The sequence below is a fragment of the Centrocercus urophasianus genome, unplaced genomic scaffold (assembly GCF_019232065.1).
Source record: "Centrocercus urophasianus isolate 14NV4802_14NV808 unplaced genomic scaffold, USGS_Curo_1.0 seq_22, whole genome shotgun sequence".
Classification (NCBI taxonomy): Eukaryota; Metazoa; Chordata; class Aves; order Galliformes; family Phasianidae; genus Centrocercus; species Centrocercus urophasianus.
In genome coordinates this window covers 16728787-16742713 of record NW_024884778.1, presented here as the reverse complement: position 1 = coordinate 16742713, position 13927 = coordinate 16728787, and the positions used below count along the sequence as shown (strand labels likewise).

Genomic DNA, 13927 nt, shown 5'->3' with positions numbered 1-13927 from the left:
AGATAGCTTGACGGTAGCTGCTATTCCCTTATGATGACACTGGTGTCTTCGTAGTGGTGTTTTGGTGACAGTGGTTCTTGGGTGATGTTGGGAACTCAGAGGTGGGCTGGTGGTGGTGGTGCCACTCCATGGCTGTGCTGGGCGCTCTGTGGTAGCAGTGGGGGCAGCCTGGGCTGTGTGGTGGCTGTATGGTGGCAGAGGCGTTCTGTGGTGGCTCTGTGGTGGCTCTGTCAGTGGTTGTGCGGTGGCTCTGTAGCGACAGAGGGGCTGTTGATGGCTCTGCACTGGCAGAAACGTTCTGTGGTGGCAGAGGGATCTCTGTAAGCAGTTCTCTGTTGACACAGGGGCTGTCTGGTCGCTCTGCGGCGGCTCGTTGCTGGCAGACGCGTTCTGCGGTGGATCTCTGGTGTCTCCGTGGTCGCTCCGACGTGACCCCGTGGCGGCACAGCGGCTCAAAGCCACCCGCCCCGCGTCCCTCCCAACCGCAGCCGCCGCTCGCACGGCCCGGGCGGCCCCGAGGAGCCCCTCCCGACGGATGGTAGCGGCCGCCCCTCCCCTAACGACGGGACGCCGGTTAGCAGCGCTCAGCAGCGGCTCTCTGCGAGACGGGTACGGCGGGTCGGCTCCGAGAGGGCCAGCGGAGCGGAACCGGGCTCGGGTTCGGTGAGGCGGAGGGGCGGATGTCAGTCGGCAGCCTTGCTTAAGGGGTCGGCTCGGTTCTTAAGCGCTTTTCTTCCGTCTCAGTTTTTAGGCCGTTTTGAACGCAGTATGGAAGGAAAGAGGCTGAGTCCGTTTTGTTGACGCTTTGGACCGAAGCAGAGAAAGACGCAGAGGCAGCGGATCAACCTGCTCCGCCAGACGTTGAAGACACGTGGGAGGTTGACTTGGAGGATGTGTAAAAGCCCGGATTTGCCGAGAAATTGTAATTATAGTTTTGCCACGATGAGGCACAGGCACTGTCACTGACGTACCGGCAGTGCCATTAAAACGTGCTCTGGTTTAAATACCTCCATTTAGCACAGAGCAGCATGCCTGTGTAGGTAGGAAAGATGCTTTTCAGGTGTGAGAGGGCCTGACTGAGCTGATGTTCAGGCAGGAAAGAGGAGGTTTTCCAGGCTTTCTGTGGCTAAAATGGGAAGGCTTGTTGGCTTAAAGCTCTCCTTGTCGGCAGCTCAAGCCCTGGCTGCCCGGAGGGTTGTGCTCCAAGCAATGGTGGCACGCAGCTGGAGTGTGACACAGACAGGGCTTGTGCCAGTGTACAGCTTTGCTTCAGCATCTCTTGGGCAGCAAAGAAAACCCTGAGCACTGTCTGTTTCACGCTGGCTGAGGTTGCTCTAGCAGATCTGTCTGAAACCTCAGGCTGCCAGCAGCCTTGGTAACACACAACATGCCCTCTGCCCAGGCATCCAGGGCCACCCTAGGGTGAAGATTTGGGAGAACATCCTCTGTTACTTCTGAGGGAGCTGGAGGCTAGGGAAGAACTGGTTGCTCACAAAAGGCCCCTGCACGCAGCATCTAGGCTGAGTAAAAGAGAGTGGATCTCACTTTTTAAACCAATACAGAGAACGTTCCTAGAGCTGGTTGGGAGCACCAGCTTCCCTGCTGAGCTCTGGGAGGAGTGCTGGCCAGAAAGAAGCATTCCCTTTGTATTTAGCAGTTCTCTCTCTCTCCACAAGCTGTATCATGTACAGACAAGCTGTTTTACTCGTATGCATGTTTGGTAACATATAACATGTTGGAGGCTTGCTTTTGTTGTTTATTTTGGGTGTGATGTGTCAGTTTGGTGGCAGCAGCTCTAAACACCCAACCCTCCCTCTGTGCAGCTGCAGGTGCGTGGTGGAGGCTTTTGAGCTGGAAACCGAGGAGGGTTTTGTTTGATTGTTGAGAGAAGAATTCAGGAAGGGTTGTGTGGAGGTGTGAGTGAACACACAGGGATCCAGGCAGAGATTGCCAGTCTTGCAAAAAGGCGAGTAGACTCAGGGTTTGGATGAGCCTTTCCTTATGGAGATAGCTTTGGAATTGAATGGGCTGTGGATTCAGGTCATAAAAGGTCGAAGTACAGCAAGTTGCACTGCCACCTCCCCTCTCCCAGGAGGGATGCTCAGGTGGGCTTTGTTCCGCACTGCTGCTGGTTGGTGTGCCCAAACAGCCGGCCTGATGGAGCCCAGCAGTGATTCAGCAGGAATCCTTGGATCTTGGCCGATACCAATCAATCCTGCTGGGCTGCTAAAATAGATATGGCCAGAGCATAAAATAACTAATAAAACCAAAATCCTCCGTGGAAAATTCATTCTTCAGGGTCTGAAGTTGCAGTTCTTGCGCCAGAGAGAAGCTAGGAGGAGAAAGATTTGAGGTTTTCTAGCTTGAAGGAGGGGAGAGAGTATTATTGATCTTGTCTCCCAGACCTCTGCAATCTGTTTGCTGTGTGTCACTTAAAGGATTCGCATCATGGTAACCTTGATTTATTATCCGATTTCTTTTTTGCCTCAACCTCTCAAAATTGTGCACTGGCTTGAACCTACAGTAATAAACCTGCACAGTTGTTCCCTCTTATCTCAGGCATGCATGTAATGCTTTCTCCGCTGTGTGTACCTGATTCATTCGTGCAGATGGACAGCAAGGTGAAATTCAGGGGGGAAAAAAATTCCCTTCTGACAGAGAGTGTGGGATGGGCATCGTTTTCCACTCCATTCATTGCAATCTCCAAGTGAGAACAAGACTCCAGGCAGGCACCACACCAGCTGTGGCCAACAAGAGCAGGCAGGATCTTTGTAAGGATTAGCTGCAGCTGTGCTGGAGGACCCCCATTTAGCAGTCTGTTGCAGGGACTTGGCCTCCAGGAGTGACTGAGGTGGATGCATGAGTGTTAGGAAGGGTGCAGGGCACAAACAGCCTCGGGTAGGGCTGGGTGAGGAGCTGGGGTCTAGCCCTGAGCAGGAATTAATGAATAAGCTGTATCACACTCAAGATATCCTTGAGAGACACCACAGAGGGCTTTGACTCATAATTTATAGGGAAAAGCTTGGCAGGTTTGTGCACATCGTTCTGTCAGTACGTGTGTTGCAGGCTGGAGGGGCTTGTGTCGCTTTAGCTCTACTAATTAGTGACTGTAGTCACCTCTGTGTTTAGACAAGTCTAAAATCAAGGGCTGCATTACCATCCTGTCAGAAGTCTGAGGGCTGCTCTTAATTAGTATCTCTCTGTGCATGAAGGTTTTTATAAAATACAGCCGTACAGCTGTGATATTTGCCTGGACTTGCATCTCCCAGAGTGGAAGAATAGGAATTATTTGTGAGCTGAGATCACCAGCAAAAATATCCCCTGCAGGAGGAGAGAGAGAGAGAGAGAGAGAGAGAGAGGAGCTTCTGGCTATATTTTAATATTCGTCAGGCAATGCTTAAACATCTCTCCTGAATTATTTAAATGAAAAGGCCAGGCCTCACATCTGGGAGCTGTGTTGGTATCCAGGCTGTGGCCTGCCCCCACTGGAGTCAAGTGTGACAAGGTTTTTAAGGGATTTTGGTGCAGCAAAAGTAGCACTTCTGTTGTAGTCCCAGTTGACTCAGATCCTCCTGGCAGCCTTTAGATTGCTGCCATGATCCAGGAAGCCCCTGCTGCTTCAGGAAAGCAGTTTTTCATGTGTATGCTGCTGGTTTTCCCCTCTAGAACCCATTTGGCATAATAAAACACTCTTTCCCCAGGGTTGCTGAGCCATCCAGTCAGCTGTGTGAGACTGATGGCCCCCAGATCATGAAGGCAGCACTTGGTACCCAAGCAGGGAGTCGAACCAACCTTGTTACCCGCTCATCTTAGCAAGCCCACAATATCCAGCACAGTGGGAGGGTGTGGAGGAGTGCCAAGGATGGAGTGTTTAACTGGCTCAATGTCTTTTCGCTCTAGAAAGCCCGGGATTGCATTGCAGTGTCATTCTCCTAAAAAGATGGATGAAGTAAACAAGGATTTGATGAATTCCCTGGGCAGGAGCCCCAAACCTCCCAGTACCAGCCGTGAGGCTTCATGTCAGAACCACAGACCAGGAAGGCGTTTGTTGCTTCCTGATAGCTGCAACCAGGGGGCAAAAAAGTACTCAACTGTTAGACAAAAGGCTTATAGTTCTGGTGTCCCCACTCCAGAAGCCTCCAGCATCTCAGAGGTAAGAGCAAAGAGCAATTCTTTTTTCTCCCATGGACTTTCTTAAATGAAATAAAAACAAGCTGCACCTGGTGTGGAGAAACACGGCTTTCATCCCAGCTCATCCCAGCCCTTCAGTTCTGTCAGAGGCCTTTGTGCAAGTCCTTGACCCTTACAAAGTGAAGCCTTGAGGTTTTTCCTGGTCATAGATGTTCTGCTTCCCTTATGGCCAGTGCTATGTGAGTCTTCATGACGTAGCTGTGTTTAGGTTACCAGTGGGGCAGGCAAGGCAGAGCAATTGTGACTGCAGAAAATGTTTGGAAGTAAAACCCTGATGATTGCTTACCTCATCAACGCTCCATCCACATTTTGAGTTGACTTCAGGCTGCACTCTGCTGGCAAATCCCCTTCTCTGTGCATTGGCCTTAAGTTTCCAGGAGTGTGTGCCTCTTCTGGTTGTTACTGACAGTCACATTTATCCCTAAAGTTCTGGTAAAGTGAGTTTCATTGTCTCACTCTCTGTCTTGACCCAGAAACCCCCCCCCTCCCGCTGTGCTGTAACTGCTCTCACATTTCTCTCACTGCATTTCAGGCTGTTTATGCTGCACCCCATGCGTACCCTTCTTTGCTAAATCAGGCGGACCTCGAACAGCACAGCCCTAAAGGTAAATACACTGAGAGGTGGTACAGCAGGATATGGGCCATAACCCTTATGGATGCTTACACTGAGTGTGCTCACAACTAGGCTGAGGCTATAGCTTAGTGCACTGCTTTCCTTCCCCTGTCAGTGCCAGGAAAGGTGCTAAGATGCCTGAGTATCCCCTGAAAAAATGAATTTCATCTAGAGGTAGAGCAGTGATCTGACCACATGGTAAAACCATGCTCCCTTTTCTCCCCCAAGGTTTGGGTAGAATGTTTTCACCCCCAAGGTTTGGGTAGACTGCACTGCTGTCTATGGGAGTTTGTTGTATGGTGATTGGCGGTGTCATATGCCAGGGGACCACTGAATTTACGTGTGTTATCACTGGGTATGGAGCCAGCAATGCCCTTTCCCTGCCTATCCAGAAACTGAACTCTTTAAAGCTGTATTCAGTAGCTGGGTACCCATAGCCAAAATCATGGTTCTCTCTCACTTATTCATTCTGCACCCAACTGTGTCCCAGAGTGCCTGGTTCTGTCTGAGCTGCAAAGGCTCTCTGTGCATACTGAGCTGCTGGTCCCACCTGCTTACAGGAGTGTGTATTATGGGTGCACAAACATAGGCACAGAGCTGAAAGATCTGGCAGGCCTCTCCCTGCCCCTAGAGCCTCCTGGGGGATGGATCATAGGATGGCAGCGTGGGGAGAAAGTGTGCATGAGAGAGGATTTTAGGGCTAGAGAAAGATGGTAAAAGTATATACTACCTTCCTGTGTTTGGAAGTGACATTTATTTTCATGAGTGGGGACAAATGATTGCATCCTCAAGTGAGTCTTGACAAGACAGACTCATCTCTAATGAGTGGAGACAGATCTCTATTTATGATCTGCTGCTTCTTCAAGGAGGAAGAAGCTATAAAGCTGGAAATGTGATGCAAATGAAACACTAAGTATTGACATAAATAGTTGATAATGCACAAAGTGCTGTGATGGATGGTGCCATGGATTTTGTAACAGTGGAGTGACAAAATTGGAACAGCTGTGCTCCCTGGCAACAAATATAAATCAGGGCCGTTCTGTAAGGACCCCAAGTGAGAGATGTGTGTGAGGTTAAAGGAACTGCAGTAAACATCTTAGGGATTCCTCAAAATCATCGTAAGCTTGAGTATTGGTATAGACCATGCAAATGTTAGGATCCTGCTTATTCTGTTTAAGGAGTCCTTGCTAAGAGAATGGAATAGAGAAGGGAGTTGGGTCAGTGTTTGTCTCCTCTCTGGGTGAGCAGACAATGCACAGCTACAAGGGTCGTGTTGGGGCTGCATAAGAAAGGCAGGTGGCTGCAATAAAGGACCCTCTCTGTACCTGATCATCCTGAAACATGTCTGGCTTCAGCACTGTTGGCTGCTGTACACAACTGCTTTGAATTCGGTGGAACTCACCCTGATGCAGGCAGAAGCACATGTAGCAGGGTGAAAGCCTGGCACCAGAGCTTGACATCCACAACAGTGGCTTGTGAGCCAGAACCTGAAGCCAAGTCAAGTATTTACAAATATCAATGAAGAATCAGCAGATGAAGAGCTCTTGTTCCACCAAAATCTATTTTTGGTTCAATGCTTAGCTCTGTCTAGGGAACAGTGCTTTTTGAAGCTTGCATGCAATTACTTAATTTGGGTTAAGCTTCAAATTCCCACTTTGCTTCTGTTCTATTCTTTGCAGCTTGTTTAGCAATGTAAACAATTTAGTTTACTTGTGGAGTAAATGACACGGTTTAATTTTAGCCAATTCTTGGAAATACATACTTCTTGCTTTGTGCACGTTTCCATTGAAAACTCTTGGCCAAATGGTGAGACTGCTAGCTGTTCTACTTTGTGTGGATCTCAAACCACTGCTGATGTGAGTGGGACGTGTGTTTGAGCAGTAACTGAGGAGAGGTTTGTCCCAAGTAAGGCCAAGAGAGTAGGGTCTTTAAGCATGTGAAGATGGCCTGAGCAGTTTGTTCTCTCCTGCACTGTTCACAAGCCCCTTATGGCCATCTCTTCAAAGTTCCTCCATGTTGTCACTGAATCTTTCTCTCAGAGCATCCCGGGGAAGCAGGGGAATCCCACCCCTTTCTGAGGCTGGGGAAACCATGCACTAGAGACAGAATTTTGTACGTGATGGTATTGGCAGCGTGTGTCAAAGCTGGGAATGGAAACAAGTGCCTCCCAAGCCGGGTCAGTACCCTACATACTAAAATTCGATACAATCACTCTCAGTAGAGGCTTCTATGCCACGTGTGAGGGTGTGGAGCGATGGCTGGTGCTTTCAGACCTTTGTTTCTGTCTCTCAGTCACGACTTTCAAGATGCCTGAGGATACTGTGAATCTTCTGGATGCACAAGTGATTGGACCAACCACTGAGCACCTCATCCAGTCCGATTTCCCTGAACAGTCATTTAAGCCCAAAGTGCAGATTGCCTTCCAAACGCTTCCAGGGCGGTGCCCTCGGAGTATTGAAATAGAGAGGTGAGTGTAGCAGAGATACTAAGTCACAGCTTGAAGCAGTGATGGAGGATCTGGTGGGAAGGCAGGGCCAACCCAGGAGCATGCAATGTACCTGAGTGGCTGGAAGGGCTGGAGCCAGGATCCCCACCCCTTTCCAGACCTCATTTAAGGATTGGCAGTGGAGGCAAGGGGGTTTTGCTGGAGCTCCCTGTGTACCTGATGCCTTCTGAATCTAAGCAGCTTTTTTCCTTTATTTTTGTGCCCACAGCTATTGCATCTGAGCAAACACTTTGATAGAGCAAATTCTCAGCTATAAAGCAATGTTTTTCAACTTGGTGACCACTACTAGCTATGCATTTTTAAATTTTTTTTTTGCCAGCGCTGAGCAAGAGCCTGCATTGCCGTGTTTATAACAATCTGCATGGCTGTCTGGAACGTGGCTTGTATTTCACACTGCTGTCACCTCTGCTGAAATGCACCATCCACTGACTTGCTGTGCTGACATCCACTGTCTGGTGTCCATAAACATTCAGTGAGTGTCAATGAATGTCAGTGGGTGCCATTTTTTTCCACGTGGAGGAATTCAGTGGCACACTTTTGTTTCATGCACCCTTCCATGTCAGATGCCATTCTGTCAGACTGCTCCTCTGCAGCCATCTGCCACGCAACAAAAGCACGTCCTGCATTATTGGTGGGAAGGTTCAACCTGTCCTGATGTCCCACTGACATCTGTTCCAGTGTAATAACGTAAGAGGCATTGCTTTCAGAGCAGCCCTGCTGTGCTACTGGTCTTTGAGTATGTGTATACAATTTATAAATAAAAATACATGTATGGTGTTGTCAGCAACTGCAACAGTATGGGAGGGCTGTTCAAAAAATTTTTACTGATGGGGTGCACAACCTAAAAGTTTGGACACTGTATAGGATTTGTATCACTTCTGAGCTCTCAGACAGCACTTGCTGACTTAGAATTACTCATCATCATCTTTGCAGTAGAAAAGCTGCACAAGTTCCTGCTTCTTCCTGGCCCCGGTGCTCCTTGCAGGTTTCCTGCTGCACATCCATGTTCTGCCTGCTGAGCCAACTGTATTGTGGAAGTTGTTGAAGTGGGTCTCTGAAGTGATTCTCATTTGACAAAAAATAAAAAGGAGAAAAAGGGGGGAAAAACAAACAAACAAAACAACCTCGTAAGTCTCTTTGGAGAAGAAAGCAAGCTGCTGGAAAAATATTTTAGATCAACCCTGATAGGATCCACAGAGTAGAACACTGACATAGTCCTCTGTGTCCCTGAGAGTGTTCTGTGATCCAGCTTTCTGTCACTGTGGGGCTGATCCAGACAGCAGCTGCTTTGGATTGAAACCAGGTGCATTTCCACATTGCCTTAGTGCCCACAGCTAACTCAGGTAAGTTACTGTTGGCAATAGGAGTGGGCTGGCAATGGAGGCTCCTGCAACCCTGCTTTCATTGCGTTGGGCTGTTAGATTTTAAAGCTCTGATGATGTCCTTTGCCTTCTGGGAACCCTGCTGCATCCTGCTGTAAGGGTGTGCAGCGTTACAGGTTTGGAAGCCCTTCTGGGTGTGTTAAATGGTCATTTATCCAATTCCCAACAGGAGGAGACAGCTGTATCTCACCCTGGATATCACTCAGCTCTTAGCCAGCGAGGGGATTGACTCCGATCAGCTGATACCAAGACACTGTGATCCTGACAGCATGCCAGCTATCGAGGAGAAGAAATATCCCATCCGCCTCCCACTACAGGTAGGAGAGCACATTTGGCACTTGTGATCTCGTTGCTTACGCCGCAGGATGTTTCTGAGGATCACAGGACACTGATTTGACAATAACAGTATTACAGTGCTTTACAGCAGGCATGTCCAGACTGCAGGCTGCATGCAGCCTGGCACTGTGGCCACCCCCTGCTCTGCAAATAAATAACAATATAAGTTTTGTTACTTTCACATACATTAACTGTGTAATCTATTTTGTGAAGGCTGCTCCAAAGGCGATGCCTCCTGTTTTATTCTGTTGGCCCATGATGTCATAGGCAGATGTTGGTGGGATGGCAGAAGAGATTAAACCTTCCCACCTGTATTCCAGGACGTGCTGTTGTGTGACAGATGGCAGCAGAGGGGCAGTCTGCCAGAATGGTGTCTGTCATGGAAGTGCACATGAAGAAAAGGTGTGTCATTGAATTCCTCCATGTGGAAAAAAATGGCACCTGCTGACATGCATTGACACTTGCTGAATGGAAACCAAGCAGGAGATGTGAGCACAGTGAGGCAATAGTTTGTGCAGAAGTGACCCACTGCTGGTATAGATTTTTACAAGTACAGGCTCTTGTTTATGGTTGGAAAAAACAGAGTTAATGGTGGCACTGTTGAAAAATGCAGCTTTGTAGCTGAGAATTTGCTCTTTTGAATAGTGTTAGTGTGCTCTTGGTATCTGCAGTCACTTTCATGGAAATAAGTAGGAGGCATTATATGCAGCCCAAGACCACACTCAGTATGGCCCACACAAGCCAAAAAGTTGGACACCCATGCTTTAGAACACTGGGCCCTGAAGGATATCCCCACGATGGTGAGCATCTTTTGCAGGGTGACCACATTTTCTGTTAAACTAATTCTCCTTGAGTATGTTCCACAGTGTCGTTTGTGCTGTTGTTGGGTGTTTCTGAATGCAGTAATCAGCAGAATGTGTGTGCAGAACTAATCCACGTGCTGATCTCTCCCTTGGGGAGAACTAGAGGTGAAGATATTGCTGTTTGGGAGAAGGCTGTTGGTCAAATATCAGCTTTTGCCCTTAATTGCTTTCACTTTTAGTGGCCTGTTCAGGAACTACAAACTTCTGCAGCTTCCTCATGAGAGGACTGGGCACTGATCTCTGCTCTCTAGTGACCAGTGATCGACCTGAGGGAGCAAAACGAAGCTGCATCAGGGAAAGTGTAGCTGGGATGCTGTAAGAAGATTCTTCACTGTCAGGATGATAGGGCATTCGGAACAGGGTCCTCAGGGCAAGAGTGGTCATGGCCCCAACTTGCCTGAGTTCGAGACAACACTTTCATGCATAGGTTTTGATTTTAGGGTGGTCCTCTGTGGAGCTAGGAGTTGGATTTGCTGGTCCTTGTGGGTCCCTTCCAGCTTGAGATGTTCTGTTGTGCACGCTGATTTTTCTTTCATTAAATTTTGTACCACGAAGCTAGACTTTATTTCAGTCACTTTGTGGCTTTTTAGATCTTTGACAATGAAGAATATGACTGTCGAACACCAGAAGAGTGGCTCTCTCTAGGACTGGAGCCAGGATCTCGTGACAGAAAGCCAGTGCCTGGGAAAGCACTTCTACCTACAGATGATGTACTGGGACACGGTAAAGCCTGAATGAGTTACTGCTCAAATGCTGCATTGCTAACCATTGTTGGGCCCATTCAGCAGAAGGGAGTGTGTAGTTTCTGATGAATGCAGCTCTGAATAGCAGAAAAGCAATAGCTTGTACTGATCAGGTTCAAGCAGTCAGAACAAGAGATCAAGGATCTTGATGGCTGCCAGTCCTGCCCTAGTCTGACTGTTTCCATATTTTAGGTGTCTGACTTCTTGCTGTGTGTGTGTGTACAGTTGCCCTGGGGAACATCACACCTGAACACTCCTCAGAGGAGGAAAATTGAGTGCTCTGGGGTGTGCAAATAATTTGAAATGCTATGTGGTGAAACTTGAGTTAGTAATTCAGTTATCACAGCGGTGTTGATCCAAGATTGACAGAGATTCAAGCTAATAAGTTGATTTCACTGCAGCCTTATCACTCTGATCAGGAAAGTCTATTTGCTATAGCCATCAGGAAAAGGGCTAAAAAAAACCCTATTAGGATAGTTAGAAAAACTAACCCTGTTTTAATCCTTGATTCTCTTCTCAGAGGACCCCAACAGCCAGAAGTTAACCTACAAGTGGATTGATGTTGGTGTTCTGGATTATGACAAGCAGACGAAGCTCTATTTGGTGCATAAGTTAGATAAAAATGGGTTGGTGCGTGATGAAGAAGGGAGACCCATCCTTAATGGAGGAAAAACTGCAGAAGGTGGTGCAAGTAAGGCTTTGGGGGAACTGGCACATATCCTGAAAGGCAGTACGTTACTCACACTGTTCCTAGGCAGAGATGGGAGTGATGGCAAGAAGTCATTTAATCCTCTCAATGTTATTCTTGACACGTATCTGTTTAGCCTGTCCTGAAAAACCTTCATGGGAGAGACCTTCATGCCTCATTTTCACAACCTATTTGAGGGCTTCCCTATGGAATTTTCTACCTTTTTCTGTCTCCCCTCTTCTCTGCCTTCGTAAGAAGTGAAACGTTGGTCTTTGAGCCAGCACCATTTTGAGGGGGGTCATGGGCAGATTAAGATCAAACGTTCACCTTTTGAAAAACTTGGAGATGCTGCTAATTTCATGCTCCTTGCTTCCTGCTGTCCTGACTTGGTCCTTCACTTTGGTCTCCATTAAGCTGACCCAATTACGTTGTCCATCAAATAGCTGCTGTCAGCATTGTGAACCATTCTGAGTTTTGTGTTCCCTGTAGGATTTTGTAAACCTTATTTTCATTTTTCAGAAAGAGCCCCGCTGCTGCCATGTCAGTACTGGGTGCCACGAGTTCATCTGATGTTTCTGGCTGAAGATCCTCAGGTGTTTGCACAGAGAATAGTTTCTGCCAACTTCTTGCGTAAAAAGACACAGATGCTGCTCCTGTATCACCTGTATGTGGACTGCATGCCTACAGATGGACTAAATAGCATCAGCGAGACAAGCCTGGAGAAAATGAAGCTGTGGGCTCTGCATACACCCAAACTGAAGAAGAACAGGTAAAATATCAAGTACCTATCTTGGGTCTCAGCCTTTAACCAGTTAGCATTGTAGGACTTCATAGATTGATGGAACAAGAGGCACTTGAGGCAGATCTAGAGCATCCAGCTGAGCCCATGGGTTTCACCTGGTTTTCAGCATGTGCAAATCACTCTCTTACCCAGAGAGTCACCAGAATTAAGTAGGATGAGAGCCCCAGTGGCATCTGTGCAGGATGGGTCATCTGTTGGTGTTCCCAGGTGAGGGAGATGCACTTTGCATGCAGATCCACTGAGACATCCTTGTAGCTGCAGTTAAGTGACCTACAGCAGCAGAAAGTAGGACAGAAATGCCCTGGTTGAACTTGTTGTCTTCCTGAGCTTCTGATGGCACAGATCAGTCATTTCTCAATTAATCTGCAGACCACCATCTGTCTCCAGAGAAATGGCTGTTGTCTGCTGGTGACGCGTCTACCTGTTAACTGCTCTAATAAACAAATCAAAAGATCTGCACAGGCTGAAGCAAATAGAACAGAAGATCTCCACCTGAATATAATCAAGTGTCTCTCTGAGGTGCAGTTCATATCAGGGAGGCGTTTTAAGAGTCCCTGGGTTGATGAATCATGAGCCATTAGTGGTGTTGCTGAGAATCAGCCATGACTTATTGCCCTGCTCAGAGACAGGAAGGTGTGAGGGGCTTCATGCTCTGCGAACCTTGGAGGTAGAGCAGGTGAGTAATTAGGCTCTGTCTATGTGCAGAAATATAGGCAGAAAGAAAAGTGCCATGCCTGCCTGAGGTGGAAGGTGACGATTTCCTAGGTCAAGCAGAGCAGGGCTTCAGCACCTACATGCATGTTCTAGCTGAGGAAACTAGAACATATCATAAATGCATAGATGCTGAGCATAGATGCTCAGCAGGAGGCAGCTGGGGGGATGTCCCAGATAGCCCAGCTCTTCCAGAATTACAAGCAAGCTTCTTCAGTTCTTGGTTATTTACACTCCTCTCTGTAATGCTGCTCAGTCTGCATGCCCTCAGTAGAGATTTTGCATTGATCTGAAAAGACACTTAAGAAAGCTGCAGTCCTAGTCTCAGGTCCTCACTTAAATGTCTGATTGTAAGCTCTGCTGGCTGTTCCAGCTGTCTTAGTGTGTAGTAAGTGAGCAAATACGGGAGGGAGGGAGGGAGTGAAAGGTGGGTTTTGCAGTAGAGCTACAATCTGGCTTCTGTTCTGACACTGTGGGTTACCATTGTTTCCATGTCTTGTAACAGAGTGTTAGCCTGCTTGGGCTGTCTGGAGAAAGAAGTGAAATTAGACTATGAGCGCGCTATGAACAGGATGATCTTTGACAGAGCAATCACTTCCAAACCTCAGATGTTTTCTTATGTCACCCTGCCAGACAAAGAGGAGAGGAAAGTACCAGAGAAAGGTATGGGAAATGGTGGAGCAGTTTGAATGTGGCATGCTTGTAGAATCTCTGTGATAGGATTTGTGCTTTGCTGCAGAAACTCTCAGGTTCACAGTGGTGATTAGTGCTCGTAAGGGACAGCAGGAGGAAATGTTACCAGATTTTTGAGTATGCCCCCTCTTTTTTGGGGTGTACTTGCATGTTCATGTTACCTTCCTGTAACAGGTTATCATCCATCATCTAAGCTGCAGTAAATCTGCACCCTCAATGGCACCAAATGCATGGTGGTATAATTACCTGTCTTTCACTGCAATAAGCTAGGACTGACTTCCTTCTGTTTGCTGTGCTCGGCTGTGGCATACCTCAGACATGGAAGAACTCAGGCTCTTTCAGGCTCTTTCAGGCTCTTTCAGGCTCTTTCAGGCTCTTTCAGGCTCTTTCAGGCTCTTT

General features: G+C 47.8%; 1 protein-coding gene across 1 annotated transcript in view; it reads left to right on the top strand.

The window, feature by feature from the left end:
• Positions 1–535: 535 nt before the first annotated feature.
• The window catches only part of DNAH1 (dynein axonemal heavy chain 1), a 72283-nt gene continuing 58891 nt past the window's right edge, over positions 536–13927 (top strand). The window contains exons 1-10 of the mRNA XM_042823792.1: positions 536–658; positions 903–922; positions 3901–4153; positions 4724–4796; positions 7097–7271; positions 8862–9009; positions 10482–10614; positions 11155–11325; positions 11842–12091; positions 13341–13498. Coding sequence (XP_042679726.1) covers positions 536–658; positions 903–922; positions 3901–4153; positions 4724–4796; positions 7097–7271; positions 8862–9009; positions 10482–10614; positions 11155–11325; positions 11842–12091; positions 13341–13498 — 1504 coding nt within the window. The remainder of the gene's footprint in view (positions 659–902; positions 923–3900; positions 4154–4723; positions 4797–7096; positions 7272–8861; positions 9010–10481; positions 10615–11154; positions 11326–11841; positions 12092–13340; positions 13499–13927) is intronic.